This window comes from Microtus ochrogaster, unplaced genomic scaffold (assembly GCF_000317375.1).
Source record: "Microtus ochrogaster isolate Prairie Vole_2 unplaced genomic scaffold, MicOch1.0 UNK87, whole genome shotgun sequence".
NCBI lineage: Eukaryota > Metazoa > Chordata > Mammalia > Rodentia > Cricetidae > Microtus > Microtus ochrogaster.
In genome coordinates, this window is record NW_004949185.1 from 1,469,358 (window position 1) to 1,483,296 (window position 13,939).

A 13,939-nucleotide genomic window follows, 5' to 3' on the forward strand; every position below is an offset into this window, starting at 1 on the left:
TCAGGAGGGGGTAGGGTTTGGACTCAGGAGGGGGTAGGGTTTGGACTCAGGAGGGGGTAGGGTTTAGACTCAGGGTTCCTCGTTTCTTCATCCGGGTCTTTATCTGGATGTAGCTGTGGGCTCCCTACAAGTGGAGAGACAATTTGGGAAGAAAGAATGAGGCAGGGAGCAGGAAGAGGTGAGCAGGACAAGGCAGGGTGGGTTCCAACTGCTGAGAAAGTTGAGTGATGCTGGCAGGTGCCCAGCGTCTAGAGCAGAGAGGCCAGGAGAGCAGGGCAGCCTGAGCACTGGGAATGTTGACCGGCCAGGAAGGAAGGGCTGTAACACCTCTCTCCCAACAGACACATTTCCTAGCTTCAGGGCCACCAGACACAACGCTCCCTGACTGGTATTCAGAGACAGAAAGGGGCCGCTCCGTTGGTGGGGTGCCCACCTAGCACAGCTCTAAGTTTGATCCCCAAAATCACATAAACCAGGTGTGGCGGCCCATGTCTGAAATCTCAGTACTTGGGAGGTCGAGGCAGAAGGACCAACAGGCCAGTGCCAGCCTCCGCTACATAGAAAATTTAAGAATAGCCTAGGTTCTGTAAGACCCCACCTCAAGGAGTAAAATAAAATAAAGAACCAGGAGAGCCAGGGAGAGGCTCTTTCCATGGGCAGTGCCTGCTCCTGGCAGAAGGCCATGCCGCAGGGCTGCCCTTCCTTGACAGCAAAGCCCTTGGTGGGAGGGGGCTCTGGCCTGCCTGTCACTCTGTGCAGAGACAGAAAATCACCCCAGCGCCAACTGTGGGGTGCATGTGCACGCACATACACACACAAAAACACGGCATAGCCGGGCGGTGGTGGCGCACGCCTTTAATCCCAGCACTCGGGAGGCAGAGGCAGGTGGATCTCTGTGAGTTCGAGACCAGCCTGGTCTACAAGAGCTAGTTCCAGGACAGGCTCCAAAGCCACAGAGAAACCCTGTCTCGAAAAACCAAAAAAGAAAAAAAAAAAAAAACAAAACACGGCATAGGCAAATACAACCCCTGCATTTGTCTGCAGACACAGTACACGTGCACCTGTACACGAACCCTCATATCAACACAAATAAGGCAGCATTTTTTTCCGATGTGTGAGCCCCTCAGGGTTGCTGCATACCTGGCCCCTGGAGGATGCCTAAGAAAGTGGACTACACTGGCAGAGAGGGCGGCTGAGTCGGAGAGCTGAGCTGCAGTGGGAACAGCACAAGCAGCTGCTCTGTAAGTGGGGGGCGGAGGGTATGTACTTCCTGCTTGCTTCCTCGCACCCCTGGGCCCTCTAGTTGACCAGTCTCTTCATGCAACTGGATCCTACTTCACACTCACATAGGTGATGGGGCGGGAGAGGGTCTCTGCAGCAGGAAAACGTACTGAAACCCCACTGGCTTCTCCAGAAAGGCTGCTGAGGTTGGTCTAGAAGAGAGGTGTGACCCTCGGGGACCATGCCCCACAGTCCCTTTCCCAGGCCCTCCCCTCCCCCTCTCCTGTCACCATGTGAGAGCTTCTGTTTCCCCTCCCAACGCTTGGAAAATTCTGACCCTTCTCTTGGCACAGGGCAAGCAGAGATTTGGGTGTTTCTTGTGTCTCCCTCTCTGACTCTCTGAAATATGTTGGGGGGCCGGCCGCACCCTCTCTGCATCCTACTATACTTGGAGGGCTGGCAGGGTGGGGGCGTCTTTCCCAAACTGTGACTCAGTACCCTCGGTATTCAGTGTGTGGCCAACTTTGACACTTTATTCACTGGGGACCATTGGTCCTCCTGGGTGGGAGAGGGACAGACTTCCATGAGGGCTGATCCAGGGATGGGGTCTGGTTCCACTCCAGTGTCACATCAGCTCCCCCTGCCAGCCCCTCTCCCAGCGAAGTCCAGCAGGGAGAGGTGGAAGCAGGACATGAGAAAACAGGGAGTCTCAGATACTGGGCCGAGACAGGTTGAAAAGCCGGTGCCAGCAAGAAGCAGCTGGGGATCCAGGTACCTCTTGTTTGGGGAGGAAGCAGATGGGCCATGGGAATAGAAAAATTAAGAGAAAGGATTTCCAGACCCCCAGTGGGAAAGGTCAGGGGGAAAGTGAGAGACAGGAAGATGGGTTCTGGTTCTTGCACCAATGGCCAGGGCTTGAGCGGAAGAAAGTGTGACTAATGGAGGTGCTGGGTCTCCAGGGGTTGGAGGTAGCCAGGGACAGCAGGAGGGAGGGGCTGAGATCCGGGAAGCAGGGGCGGGGCTGCGACAGCTGCTGTTTCCTAGCTGCTTCCCAGTAGTTCCCCTCAGTTCCACTTCCAGCTGTTTCTAAGCCATTAAATTCTTTCCAGGCGAGATAAGAGGCCCCGCCCGCCCCACCCGAGGCCTGTCACGTGTATTGGGGAGTGGGTGGGAAGACTCAGGCACACAGAAGCAGGGAGCCTGGAAGGGGGACCGAATGAAGACACAGCCCTGTGCCCTGTGGGGACATCACTCAGCCTCTGCAGGCTCGCTGAACTGTGAGTCATGGGTGCAGAGAACTCGCCAAGAACAAGTTACAGGATCGTCTCTGCAAGCTCTGAGCCCTTCCCATGCCCACGAGTCTTCTCTGTCCCATTTCAGCACTTCCGAAAGCCCTGCACCTCCCCCAGACCTTGTTCTCAGCCCCTGTTACTCCGCACGCGGTTACTTGAAAAATCCCCATTCCGCACAGCTTCCTCTGCCCCATCCCGACACTAGGCTCAGCAACTCCAGCTCTAGCATTCAAAACCTACAGTGCTTTCTTTCCTCCCAGTGTGCAGCTGGACAGCTCAGCCCAGCCTGGTCCTCCTTGCTGCCCCTGCCTCCTGATCAACTGTACCCTCCTGACTCCGGGAGTCCCACAGTTCCCAGGCCCTCTCAGGTACCTGCATCCCCTCCAAACCTTGGTGCATGCAACACACACCACATTCTGCCTTAGTCTCCTGAACACCCCTCCAGAGTCTGCCTGCATTTTCTCTGAGCTGAGCAGAAAGCCCTTGTCCTGGCAGGCACTCCTGCAACTCTTGCGACTGTGGAGCAGCTCAGAGGGAAACCCTTCACCGCTCACCACTCCTCTGGTCTTCCCAGAGCTCTGTTACTTACCTGGAGAGCGTGGTGGCTTGTGGTGGCTGCTATACCTCTGAACCTGCTCAGTCCCGACCCCAATAAAGGAAGTGTCTCAGGCAGGGCAAGCAGCCCTCAGCAGCCCTGGACTCTTGGGGGGACCCTTCCCTTGTCCCTTGCAGCAGAGCCAGTACCAGGACTGTGGATCTCACAGCGGTGACAGAAAAGCAGGGAGCCCCGCAATGAGCAGGGGGAGGAGAAGGGGAGGGCCAGCATGAGGTCAGGGAGGGGAGCGGAGATAGGGCAGGTCTTCCTACCCCTCCGGCCCCTCCCACCAGCCCCCTCCCTGTCCAGGACCAGAGTCATCTCCCCTGTACCCTCATCTCAACCTCTCTGTCCCTTATTTTACCCCCATGCCCTTCCCTACTGCACTTTTAACCTTCTCCCCACCGCAGTTTCTGAGCAACCTGGCATTCTACCTGGCATTCTCCGTTATTCTCTCCCCGCCTTTGGCCCCTTCCTTTAGCCCATTTCCCCTCTCTGCCAGCACCATTCCTCGCGGTCTCCATCCCTACCGCCAAGCCCCCTTCCCCTCCTTCTTAGCTGCTGCTATGAGCTGGATCTCACCCCATTTGTTGCCCAGCACCTCTCTATTTATCCCTAAACTCCCCTTTGGTTGTGCTGTGCAGGGAGCAGAGGTGGGGACGAGAGGCAACCGCACACACTCAGGCTTGAACCTCTCCAATGTAAGATCATTCCTGGGGCTCCTTGTCCCATTCCTGGGGCTCCTGGCTGCACCCCTCCCTCACTCCTTCCTGTAACCCCTCCTCCCCTCTCCTGCTTCCTCCGCTGACTTGGACTTGAGCAGCCCTTTGCTGCCCATTCTGCCCAGCCCCTCTCTGATTCCCAGCTCGGCATCTCTGCCCTGTTTTCGCTGCCCCAACTCAGCAAATTCCTAGAGGAATAGCAAGTGAGACTTGGGCACTGGCTGGGCAAAGGCTTGGCTGAACACCAGGACATCCAATTTGGGAAAGTAGTAGTTGGGGGTGTGTGGAGATTAGGAAGGAATGGTAGAAGGTCGAGAGGTTGGTATAGGGGCAAGCAAGCAGCCAGAGCCGGCAACTGACAGGTGGTGTTTAGCCAAAGGCTGCCCCAACAAGGTGCTGATGGAGATTTTCCCCAGAGGAGTACAAAAGGGAACCCCCCACCCCTCGCCCCAGGTTTTATGCTGAGGACACAGCTGTCTCTGCTCCACTGCAACTTTATCATTAAGGCTCACACACACCTCAGCCAGGTCAGGTGATGGCGAGGGGACTTGAAGGGGTCCACATGCGTCTGGTGTCGCATGCAGGCTGTGGCACAAGTGTCTGCATCACAAGTCACACCTCCGGTCACAGGGAAGCAGGTTGGCACAGCATGTGCCTGTGGCCACTGCCACCAGCCCCATGTGGCCAAGAGCAGCAGTACACATGAGCTCCCTCAGGGGTGGACCCGTGTGTCCCTGAGCCGGGGTGTGTGTGTTTTTCTCCTGGCTTTGATGGGAAGATGAAGTCAGTCTGTGGGATAGAGCTGGGCTTAGCTTCCTTCCTCTGCCTTGGCCAGAGTCCCCCAGAGCCATGAGTAGGTGATGGTCCTCAGGTCTCCCAGGGAAGTGGGGGGCAGCAGATGAAAAGATGAGGGGGTCTTCAAATTGTGTTATGGAGAGAACAGGTGGCAGTTGAGCTCTTAATAGCACTGAATTTTGGAGTTAAGCACAAGCAAAGGCCCATCTATGTCTTCCCTAGGTCCTGTTCCACACCTCTATTATTTGGGAAGTAGGGTCCCCATAAGTACAGTTGACCATGTAGGTGGCCAGGGGCCAGGAGACGATGGCTTGGGGGCTGGATGCTGCGTCTTGGCACAGGAAGGCAGGGCCCAGTTTATGAGCTTCCAGGGAAGGGACTGGAGGCAGATACAGCTGCAGGTTTAAAATCGTGGTTGTCTAGGACCACTTCCTCCTGGATCCCAGGCCCCTGGGAAGTCTGTTGTTTCGCAGTTAGGAGTGAAGGTCAACTCTTTTTTTTTTTAATTTATTTATTTATTAAAGATTTCTGTCTCTTCCCCGCCACCGCCTCCCATTTCCCTACCCCCCCAATTAAGTCCCCCCCCTCAGTCCGAAGAGCAATCAAGGTCAACTCTTAACCCCAGGGACTGGGGGAGAGAGCCAGGGAAGCCAAGAGCCAGTGTGGGAATGGCTCCAATAAGGTGTCCTGCGGGGCCCGCAAGGTCATGGTGCTGTCTAGAACAAGCATGTGTTAGCTGTTCCCAGGATCCTGAGTCCAGGGGTCGTTGGCTCTGAGCCCCGTGTCCTTGAATGACCCTCAAAGTCCAAAGTCAGAGAAGAGGAGAGAGAACAAGAAGACAGGGCGAGTGAGGGCGACTGAGGGCAGAGCCTGAAGGCACAGAGAGGCCAGAGGTGACCCGAGGAAGTGTCCCAGAGAGGCAAGGGCAGGAAACAACCTGGCTTCTGTACACAGCAGCTGAGCACAGGGTGGGCTTCCCTGCACCCTTCATGGCTTAAGAGAGAGGGCTCGTGGGTGCTGATCAGCTCTGCTAGGAATGGAGTCAGAGCGCACCCTCTCCCTCACCCCAGCAGCTCTGGAGAGCGGAAAGACTGACGATGGCTTCTTCAAGGTTCTGAGAAGCAACGGTGAAGAACTCGGCTTTTGAAAGGTCTTCTTTTACCCTCTTACTATGCAGACTCAGTGAGAAGAAAGTGCCTGGGATGGGGGTGGTCACCATGCGCGGGGAGAGCTGAGTGGTGCAGGGCAGGGTAGGCAACCCGGGAAGAGAAGAGCTCCAGAGGTTGGGAGAAGTACAAAGCCAGGGAGCAAGGGTCTGGAGCCTTCTCCCTGCCTGGAGACAACGGGTGTGGAGAGACGGGAGGGAGGACATTGCTATCTCGTGACAAAAGAAAGTCACACAATTGTTTTGCTCTCAGCTCTGGAGCGGGTGGGCGCCTGTATTTACCAGAGGGACTGAGGTCGCTGTGGCAACCACACATCTGGGCCCCGGGATCCAGATGTGCTGTATCCAGAAGCCATAGCAGAACGATGAGGCAAACACTAGGCTCCCCAGCCCTGGCCCCCGCAGCCAGGACTTCACGGAGCTTGGAGTGAAGAGCAGAGAGGAAGGAAAGCATGGAGAGAGAAAAGAAGTGCCGGGATGGGGACGTGACAAGGAGTGCTGCCCGCCTAGGAGAGGACACTAAAGGGGGCAGCTGGACAGGCCCAACCATGGGCAAGACAAAGAGGCAGAGGAACTGAGGGAAACGAGGTGGGCTAAGGAGTCAAACAGAACACTTGAGTGGGGCGGAGGAGGAAGGCGGGCACGGGAGAAAGAGATGGCAGGGGCGGGATGACAGACGGGGATGAAGACGGCGAAGAAGGACCGACTAGCAAAGAGTAGAACAGGAAGCAGTGAGCCTTCGACATCAAAGTGCTGCTTAGGTCCAGAGCAACAGCGGAGCCCAGGTGAGCAGAAGGAAGGAAGCTCACACTTGCCTGCAGGGCAGCAGCTGCGTCTGTTCCCACCTGCTGTCCTGCAACCCAGTCTCCCACTCTCCTGGGTCTCCCACCACTCGCGAGGTCTAGGGTGGAGCACTCCAGGCTTGGAGCAACTTCCCACCCAGGAGCAAGCAGCAGACCCAGGACTGAGGCAGTACCCACCCCAGCACGAGTGCCAGGTTCTGCAGCACCCCCTTGAAAAGCAGAGAGGCGGGTCACAGTTCACAGAGGGCCATCAGCTAATTCAAAGCCCACGAAGGGGCCCAGGACCAGGTCATCTGTTTCCCTTAACAGCCTGGATAAGGTGCTCAAGGGATCCTGGAACAGGAAGTGGCTGTGGACCAGGGTTGCCCTCTGGAGGGAGGAAAGGCTGAGTTCCTGGGCGCCCTAGTTCCAGGTTTCCATAGTTCCCCGGTCTGTTTTCACTCCAAACACAAGGGGTGGGTAAAAGGAGCGGGGAGAGCCTGGCTGGACACGTGAGGCTCTTCCTCCCTCCTTCAGGGCTAGGCTTATAGCCAGGCAGCCCCTGTCCAGTCATCTGGGCCTGGAGCCCAGGTCCAGCTCACACCCTCCAACTGACCCAGGCCACTCCTGTAGGGTCAGGCCAAGGCGCTGCTGGGTGGGAGCAACTGCAGGGGACCCGGCAGCCAGGCAGACTGGCCCCCTCATCCGATCCCTTCCTTCCACTCAGAGCACACAGCCTTTCCGCCTACCCACTCCTGTGATGTCCCATGACATGCCCCCTTCTCCCTACCAGGCCCCTCCACTGTGATCCCGCCTTCCTGGGCTCCAGGCCCTCTGGCCCCCACGCCTGTTGTTTGTGCGGACAGCTCATCCTGGAAAGCAGGGGGGCCTGTGGTAGAACAAGGACTGGAGCTGCTGTGTGCCCCGTAGGGCGTGGGGCCCCTGTCTTTCCTGTTTACTCAGACACATTCCGGTGATCTGTATAACGGCTGTCACGCCAACACCACAGACATCATTGCTAGACACAGACATACCCTAGGAGTTGCGGGATGGGGCGGGGGATGACATGAGGTCTGATTCCACCCCACTCCGCCACCAGTGACCTCTGTAGTGCATGATTCTTTGATGCTGGTCCAACAGGAGTCGCACACCGGGAAGGCAGTCACCATTCCTTAACTCCATCCGAGTTTTATTTAATAATAATAAAAAAGATACACACACACACGCAAACCGACTCCCACCACCCAAGAACATCCCTTGTCCCACCTGGGGACCAAAGTCCCATGTCTACTCCAGAATTGGAAAAACGAAAGAACAAAGAGGCTATGGTAGCTACCCAGCCCTAAACTGAACCTTAGGCAGTGCCCTCGGGGAAAGAGGGGGACTGGGGGTTTGCAGGAACCAGAGGAGCCCTATATTCTGAAAAGAGGTGAGGAGAGGTGAACCACCCGCCCTCCTCCCATTAAGTGCTTACTCCCCACACCCTGCTCTCCCTTACCAACTACCCCAAGTCCCGGGATCAGGTTCTAAGCCAGTGTGAGCTGCAGAGGTCAGGGGTGGTTGAGGTAGAGGGGCTGGTGGGAGGCCTGACTGGCTGCAGAAGCTGGTAAAGGGCCACCTGTGGTATTGCCTGGGGTTGGGGACGGCTGCTTTCGGAGCGAGGGGGGCACCGTGGAGGTCTTGATGTGAATCACCCTGGTGTCCATGACCTCACACTCAATCTGCATCATCTCCTCATAGTCCCCTGGGGGGCTCCGGCCTGAAACAGTCTCTGTGGAAGGGGAGGCGACCGGTGGTGGATGGGGTGAGATGGGGAGGAGGGTTAGGAGGTTATGAAGAAAAGGAAGGGCAGAGAGGCAGGGCCATGGGTGGGGATGGAGTAGGAAAATAAATGACAATGGTAAGTGAGGGTCACACAGGAGAAGATGTCAGAGGAAAGATGAGCAAGTGAGCAATGCAGCAGGCTTCCACCCCCTCTGCTAGCCTCCTATGGGTGCAGCAGGCTTCCACCCCCCTCTGCTAGCCTCCTATGGGTGCAGCAGGCTTCCACCCCCCTCTGCTAGCCTCCTATGGGTGCAGCTTTTGGTCTGGCTGAGACAGTCTCATTATGTAACCCAGACTCACCCCATACTCCCACCTTCCATTCCTGACACCTCAATGCTAAGATTTCAGGCACACAACTCTGCATTTTATTTTCTCCTCGGCTCCTAACCTCTCTCCACCTCTGAGCCTCTGGACGGCCCCTAATCTCACCTTCTCCCTTAGCTCCCCCTGCTGGATCTCTGCAAAAACTTCCTCAGATTTCAGAACCCTCCCCATAGCCAGAGGAAAGAGTTACCATTGGGAGCCATGGCTGGCATCACCAGGGACATCTTGGGCCTGGACGTCTTATTGTGGCTGATGGCTGGGAGCAGCAGGTGGTCCTAGGAGCAGAAGGACCATGCTGGGTGGCCGAAGAAGACACAGGGACAGGTTCCACTAAGATTATGAAGGGGACACACGGCCAGAGTGACAGGCGGACAGACAGGAGGGAGGGAAGCTCACCCTTCGGAAGGAGACAACATAGAAGGTGTCCTCCCGCCGGTCAATTGCATCTAGAAACTCAGGCTGAGAGCGGCCTGGGTGGCGGTAGAGCTGCAGCTGGCCCACGGGGTCCCTAGGCAGGTGAGGACAGACTTAGGAGGCCCGTGGAGAGGAAAGAAACAAAGGCCTTGCTGGGAGGACAGACTCCTGCTGGGGACAATGTTAGTGATGTCCCCTGGGGCTCTTTCCAGTGACTTTACTCAGTAAAGGCAGAACCAATGCTCACCTCTCAGGAGGTCCGGGAGGTTGGGTGGGGACTGGTTTCACTGGAGGTGACCTCCTCCGTAGCTGAGACTTCTGGAAGGAGAAGTGTCTAAGATTTGGAGAGGGTGAAGGGAGGAGGGAGAGAGACAGGCGGTCCCTGGAAGCTGGTGCCATGTCACATCCACTCCTCCACGGGCCCCACAATGCCCTAAAATCCCCAGGACACTTAGCTCTTGTCTTCATCTCGCCTTCCATGACCCAGAACCAAGGGCTCCTACCTGTCTCTCCTGGACCCTCTGAGGTATCTTCCGTCGACCTCTCTGGTGACGTTGGACCCAGCCGCTCAGCTCATCAGCAAGCCTAGGGAGACAGGCCATCACCTCTAAGGCAGGCATCATACAGGATAGCAGGGTTATGTGTGGGGCTTCCAAGGGCAGATTGCACACCTCAGGGACTCGGTCCGATTGAAGTGGCGGCAGTCAGAGGCAAGGAAGAGCTGGTCCAGGTCTCTCAGTAGTAGCTCCTTGGCCCCGCCAGGGAAGGCTGTCAGATTTCTGAAGGAAAGAAGAGGAGGTAGTAGTCAGAGACTGCCCAGCACAGGGCACCAGCAAGGTGCCATGGGTGACAGCAATTTTGGCTCTGTGCCATGCAAAGGCAGGTTTTACGGAGACTAGCTCTCATCCCTAACAGAGAGGGCTCTTTGCTTCTCACCTGAAGCTGGGCCTGCCTGCAGGGCTGGGCTGCTGTTCCTCGGGGCCCTCGGCAGTTTCCTGGAGGGGTTCAACACCATTAGCCAGCCCTTGTTCGGAGAACTCCAGCAGGTGTCTCTGAAGGCGAGGTTCCTCCCTGCTCATCCGAGGAGGCATGGGGGCTGGAGGTGGCTCACTGATGCTGTGGGAAGGGAGGCAGATGGTGAAGCATTCTGGCTTCTCGGTGTCTTTAGTAAGAGCCAGGACTCTGCAGTCAGGCTGGCGCAGGTGTCACCAGCCCCACAAGAGTGAGGCCCCGGCCGTGAGACAGGAGCGGGAGGATTGCCTGCCTCACAGGTCCAGGAGAGAGGAAAAGGAGAGCAAGCATTCTAATGCCCAGCACCAAGAGAGCCTGGAAGTCACTAGGGTGGATGCGTGTTGGGGCAAGGGGAGCCCGTAAGTCACTGTGGGGGAAGGGGGTTGGAGCAAGGGTTTATACGTCCATGTACACAGAAGTCAAGATCAACCCTGGCTCCCATCTTCAGTACAATCCACCTTCTCATCTTAGTTTAGAGTCACTGTTTGTCACGGGCCTGGAGCTCACCAAGCACTGGCCCTGCCTGCCTCTGCCTTCCTGTTGCTGTGTAAGTGCCCGCTGCCACAGCCAGCTCTTTTCAGAATGTGGGTTCAGGGGGTCAAATAGGCCCTCATGCTCGCATGCTAAGCACTTCATCAACTGAGGCCTCCGCCACCCCTGGAGCCATCTGCGGGAGAACAGGCAAATAGGCAGAGACTGACAGGCACACTGTCAGGGCTAAGGGTGCCCCAAATGTTGCATCAGCAAAGCCCGTGGCCCAGGCCCACACTGCTCACAACAGGGCAGCGGCCTCACCTCACGGGTCCAAAGCTGAAGGCGATGAAGAGAAGGAAGACCATGATACAGACAGCTTTCCTGTTCCCAGACCCCAGCTTGAGCTCACTGTTCTGCAGGGCAGACATGGAGGGGGCGGGGTTACCAGGGGCCTGCCATTCCCACCCTTCTCCCCGCAAGGGCAGCACAGGCTAACCTCTGCCAGCAGGGCCTCCAGCCGCCGGCGGAGGGCAGCATTCTCCCTGCGCAGCTGCTGGTTGTCTGCCAGCACAGCCTGCAGCCTGGCCTCCAGCCCCTGCAGATACTCCTTCTTCTTCCGGCGGGACTGGCAGGCCGACTCTCTGTTCTTGATCATTCGCTGCTGCCGCTTCAGCAGCTTTGCCTGGCACCAGCGAGGTCAGAGAGGAGTTAGAGTCCGCGCCCCCAATGCCAGGGACCCATTGCCCAAAGCACAAATGGCTACTCTCCTGCCGTCCTGACCTACAATCTACTGCCACATTCCCCCAGGTCCTCAGATGGGGGACAGGGGAGACTGTAGGACCAGCATCCTTGCCAGGCCTTTCTTTGGGTTTTCCTTCTTTCCAATCTTGTTCCGAGCCTAACGTTAACTGGGCTGTAGTTAAGAACAGCTGGCCTGCCTTTCCCCCGGGAAACTGCCTATGCCCGGCACCCACAACCAAGTGGGATGCCCCGATTTGACTTCAGTCCACCACCTCCTCCTGCTGTAAAAGCACACCTACAGGTCTCAGCCCTCCATCCCGTGTGGTAACTCCCTCTGCCGCACTGCTGTTTCCACGACAGACTTCTTTCTGGCTCCCATTCAAGAGCCTCTCCACCCTCTTGAACACTTACATCCACTTCGGGTGGGCAGGAGTTCCCGGGCATAGGAGCTGGAACAATGCTCTTCCTCTCAGAGCGTGGGGCTGCGGGGGCTGGCCCTTCAGGCTGGACGCGAATAGCACCTTGGATGAGGACAACTGGGGACACTGGGAAAGGAAGCAGAGGCAAGTCAGAGTGGAGACAGTGTCCGGTGTTCCACCTCACGCCCAAGTACCAAAGGGCCGGGGACATCAGTGGCAGTGAGCTCCCTGCCAGCCCCTTCTCCGTCTTCCACACCTGAGGGCTGCTGGACGAGGGGCTGCAGAAGGACAGCAGTGCTGGGAGGCCCAGCTCTGGGGGGCACCTGAACTGTGGTTAGCACCACAGGTTTGGGCTGCAGTGGAGGCTTCCGAGTGGCTGGAGCTTTCCCTGTAGGAAGATGAGAGGAAGGAGGGAATTACAGCTCTATAAAGCCTCTCACCAGGGACCCCGGGTCAGGAGCTCTCATTACCTGAGGAACTATCAGGGGATGGACCCATGCTGATCTGCACAGCTCCAAGCGAAGGGGCGGGGACATCCCACAGGAGGCACCCGGGAGGGGACGGGGACTCTGTCTTCACTTCCAGAACCTCCTCTCCTATAAAAGCCTACACAGGGCAGTCCAGAGACAGACATTAGCTGGGAGTGGGGGTCAGGAGGGAGCGTCTCACACCCCGGAGGAGGGCTGGGGCTGCAGAAGAGAGGAGACTGTGTGCACCTGGCTGGGAGAGTCTGCGGAGAGCAGGGAGGCCTCGGAGTTGACAGAAGAAGATGGAGAGGTGGGTTCTACCTTGGTCTGGATATCTGTGGGGGGCAGGAGACACAGGAGCTGGCTATCCGGGGCTAGAGAGACGCTCAAGGGTAGAGAGAATCTCTTGCTCTTGCAGAGAACCATTCCCAGAGTCCACGTGGTGGCTGACAAGTGTCAGTGACTGGGGGATCTGACGCCCTCTCCTGACCTCTGGGGCACTGCGCACACACGTTGCATATGCAGGCAAAATGCTCAGACACAGAAAATGAATCTTAAAAAAGAAGAAGAGCTGGCTACCAGATAACTACTGAAGAGGGAAGGACAGGGCCATTCTCCCTTCCCTGGACTCGGGAACGAGCTCAGGCTCTCTGCCTTCGGGGTGTGAACGCTCAGCACTGTGCCCACCTGCCTGCAGCCACGCTTCCCACCATGCTGACCAGGGACTAAGTCAGCCCCACAGGGAGGCTCGATTGTGGTCTGCACAGCAATGAAATAGTAACTGGGACAGGGTGTGTGCGCTGGGGTGGGTGAGCAGCACACACACACACAAATGCACATTGGTGAACAGGCCACGAGAAAGGAGAAAAGCAAACATGGCGCTGCGCTCCGCGAGGCTACTGCCTCACTTTGTCTCTGAAGTTCTCCTGCCCAGCTTCCCTTCTCGAGGCCGTCATCTGCTCTCCCACTGTATTCCTGTCCTGTCCACACAGGTACACACGTCCCACCCTGACAGAGCCAAATGCCTGTTCTTCTGTTTGATGTGCATAGGCGTTCTGCTTGACGTATGTCTACGAGCCATGTTTGTGACTGGAACTCCTGAAGGCCAGAAGAGGCCTTGGATCCCCTGGGACTGGGGTTACAGACAGTTGTGAGCTGCCATGTGGGTGCTGGGAACTGAACCTGGGTCGTCTGGAAGAGCAGCCAGTGCTTTAAACACTGAGCCATCTCTTTAGTCCCATCCCCCCTCCCCAGTGGCAGTTTTTGTTTTATTGTTTGCTTTTTGGGACAGGGTTTCTCTGTGTAGCCCTGGCTGTCCTGGAATTCACTCTGTAGACCAGGCTGGCCTCAAATTCAGAGATCTGCCCACCTCTGCCTCCTTAGTGCTGGGATTAAAGGTGTGCCCCCCTCCTGGCCCCCAGTGGCACAGTGACAGGCTGATTACCTGAGGGGTCATCGGAGGCAGAACCCACAGTGATCTGGACTGTTTCAGACGGGGATGCTGGATCATCCCCCAGCAGGCAGAGTGGGGGTGCTAAGGACTCCGTCTTCACGTTCAACACCTCCCCTACTCCAGGAGCCTGTGAGAGCTAGGGTGGAGCAGGGAGGCAGGAAGACAGAAGGGAGGGACGCTAGAGAGGCTCTGAGAGCCAGCATGAGAGCAGAAGCCTGAGCTCAGAAACCACCAGTTATC

At 57.1% G+C, this 13,939-nt stretch overlaps 3 protein-coding genes across 3 annotated transcripts in view; all 3 read right to left on the bottom strand.

Moving 5' to 3' along the window:
• Positions 1 to 3,245, bottom strand: part of Tnxb (tenascin XB) — a 61,761-nt gene extending 58,516 nt beyond the window's left edge. Inside the window, exon 1 of the mRNA XM_013355021.2 lies at positions 3,103 to 3,245. The gene's annotated coding sequence lies outside the window, so the exon portion shown is untranslated. The remainder of the gene's footprint in view (positions 1 to 3,102) is intronic.
• LOC101994656 (RT1 class I histocompatibility antigen, AA alpha chain-like) overlaps positions 1 to 13,939 on the bottom strand; it is a 629,094-nt gene that overhangs the window by 494,743 nt on the left and 120,412 nt on the right. The gene's annotated exons all lie outside the window — the stretch shown is intronic.
• Positions 7,745 to 13,939, bottom strand: part of Atf6b (activating transcription factor 6 beta) — an 8,557-nt gene continuing 2,362 nt past the window's right edge. Inside the window, exons 5-18 of the mRNA XM_005370788.3 lie at positions 13,691 to 13,835; positions 12,496 to 12,581; positions 12,250 to 12,385; positions 12,036 to 12,167; positions 11,772 to 11,905; positions 11,116 to 11,301; positions 10,941 to 11,032; positions 10,071 to 10,250; positions 9,806 to 9,913; positions 9,638 to 9,719; positions 9,382 to 9,452; positions 9,117 to 9,228; positions 8,911 to 8,995; positions 7,745 to 8,343 (exon numbers count right to left, since the gene is read on the bottom strand). Coding sequence (XP_005370845.2) covers positions 8,123 to 8,343; positions 8,911 to 8,995; positions 9,117 to 9,228; positions 9,382 to 9,452; positions 9,638 to 9,719; positions 9,806 to 9,913; positions 10,071 to 10,250; positions 10,941 to 11,032; positions 11,116 to 11,301; positions 11,772 to 11,905; positions 12,036 to 12,167; positions 12,250 to 12,385; positions 12,496 to 12,581; positions 13,691 to 13,835 — 1,770 coding nt within the window. The 3' untranslated portion in view covers positions 7,745 to 8,122. The remainder of the gene's footprint in view (positions 8,344 to 8,910; positions 8,996 to 9,116; positions 9,229 to 9,381; positions 9,453 to 9,637; positions 9,720 to 9,805; positions 9,914 to 10,070; positions 10,251 to 10,940; positions 11,033 to 11,115; positions 11,302 to 11,771; positions 11,906 to 12,035; positions 12,168 to 12,249; positions 12,386 to 12,495; positions 12,582 to 13,690; positions 13,836 to 13,939) is intronic.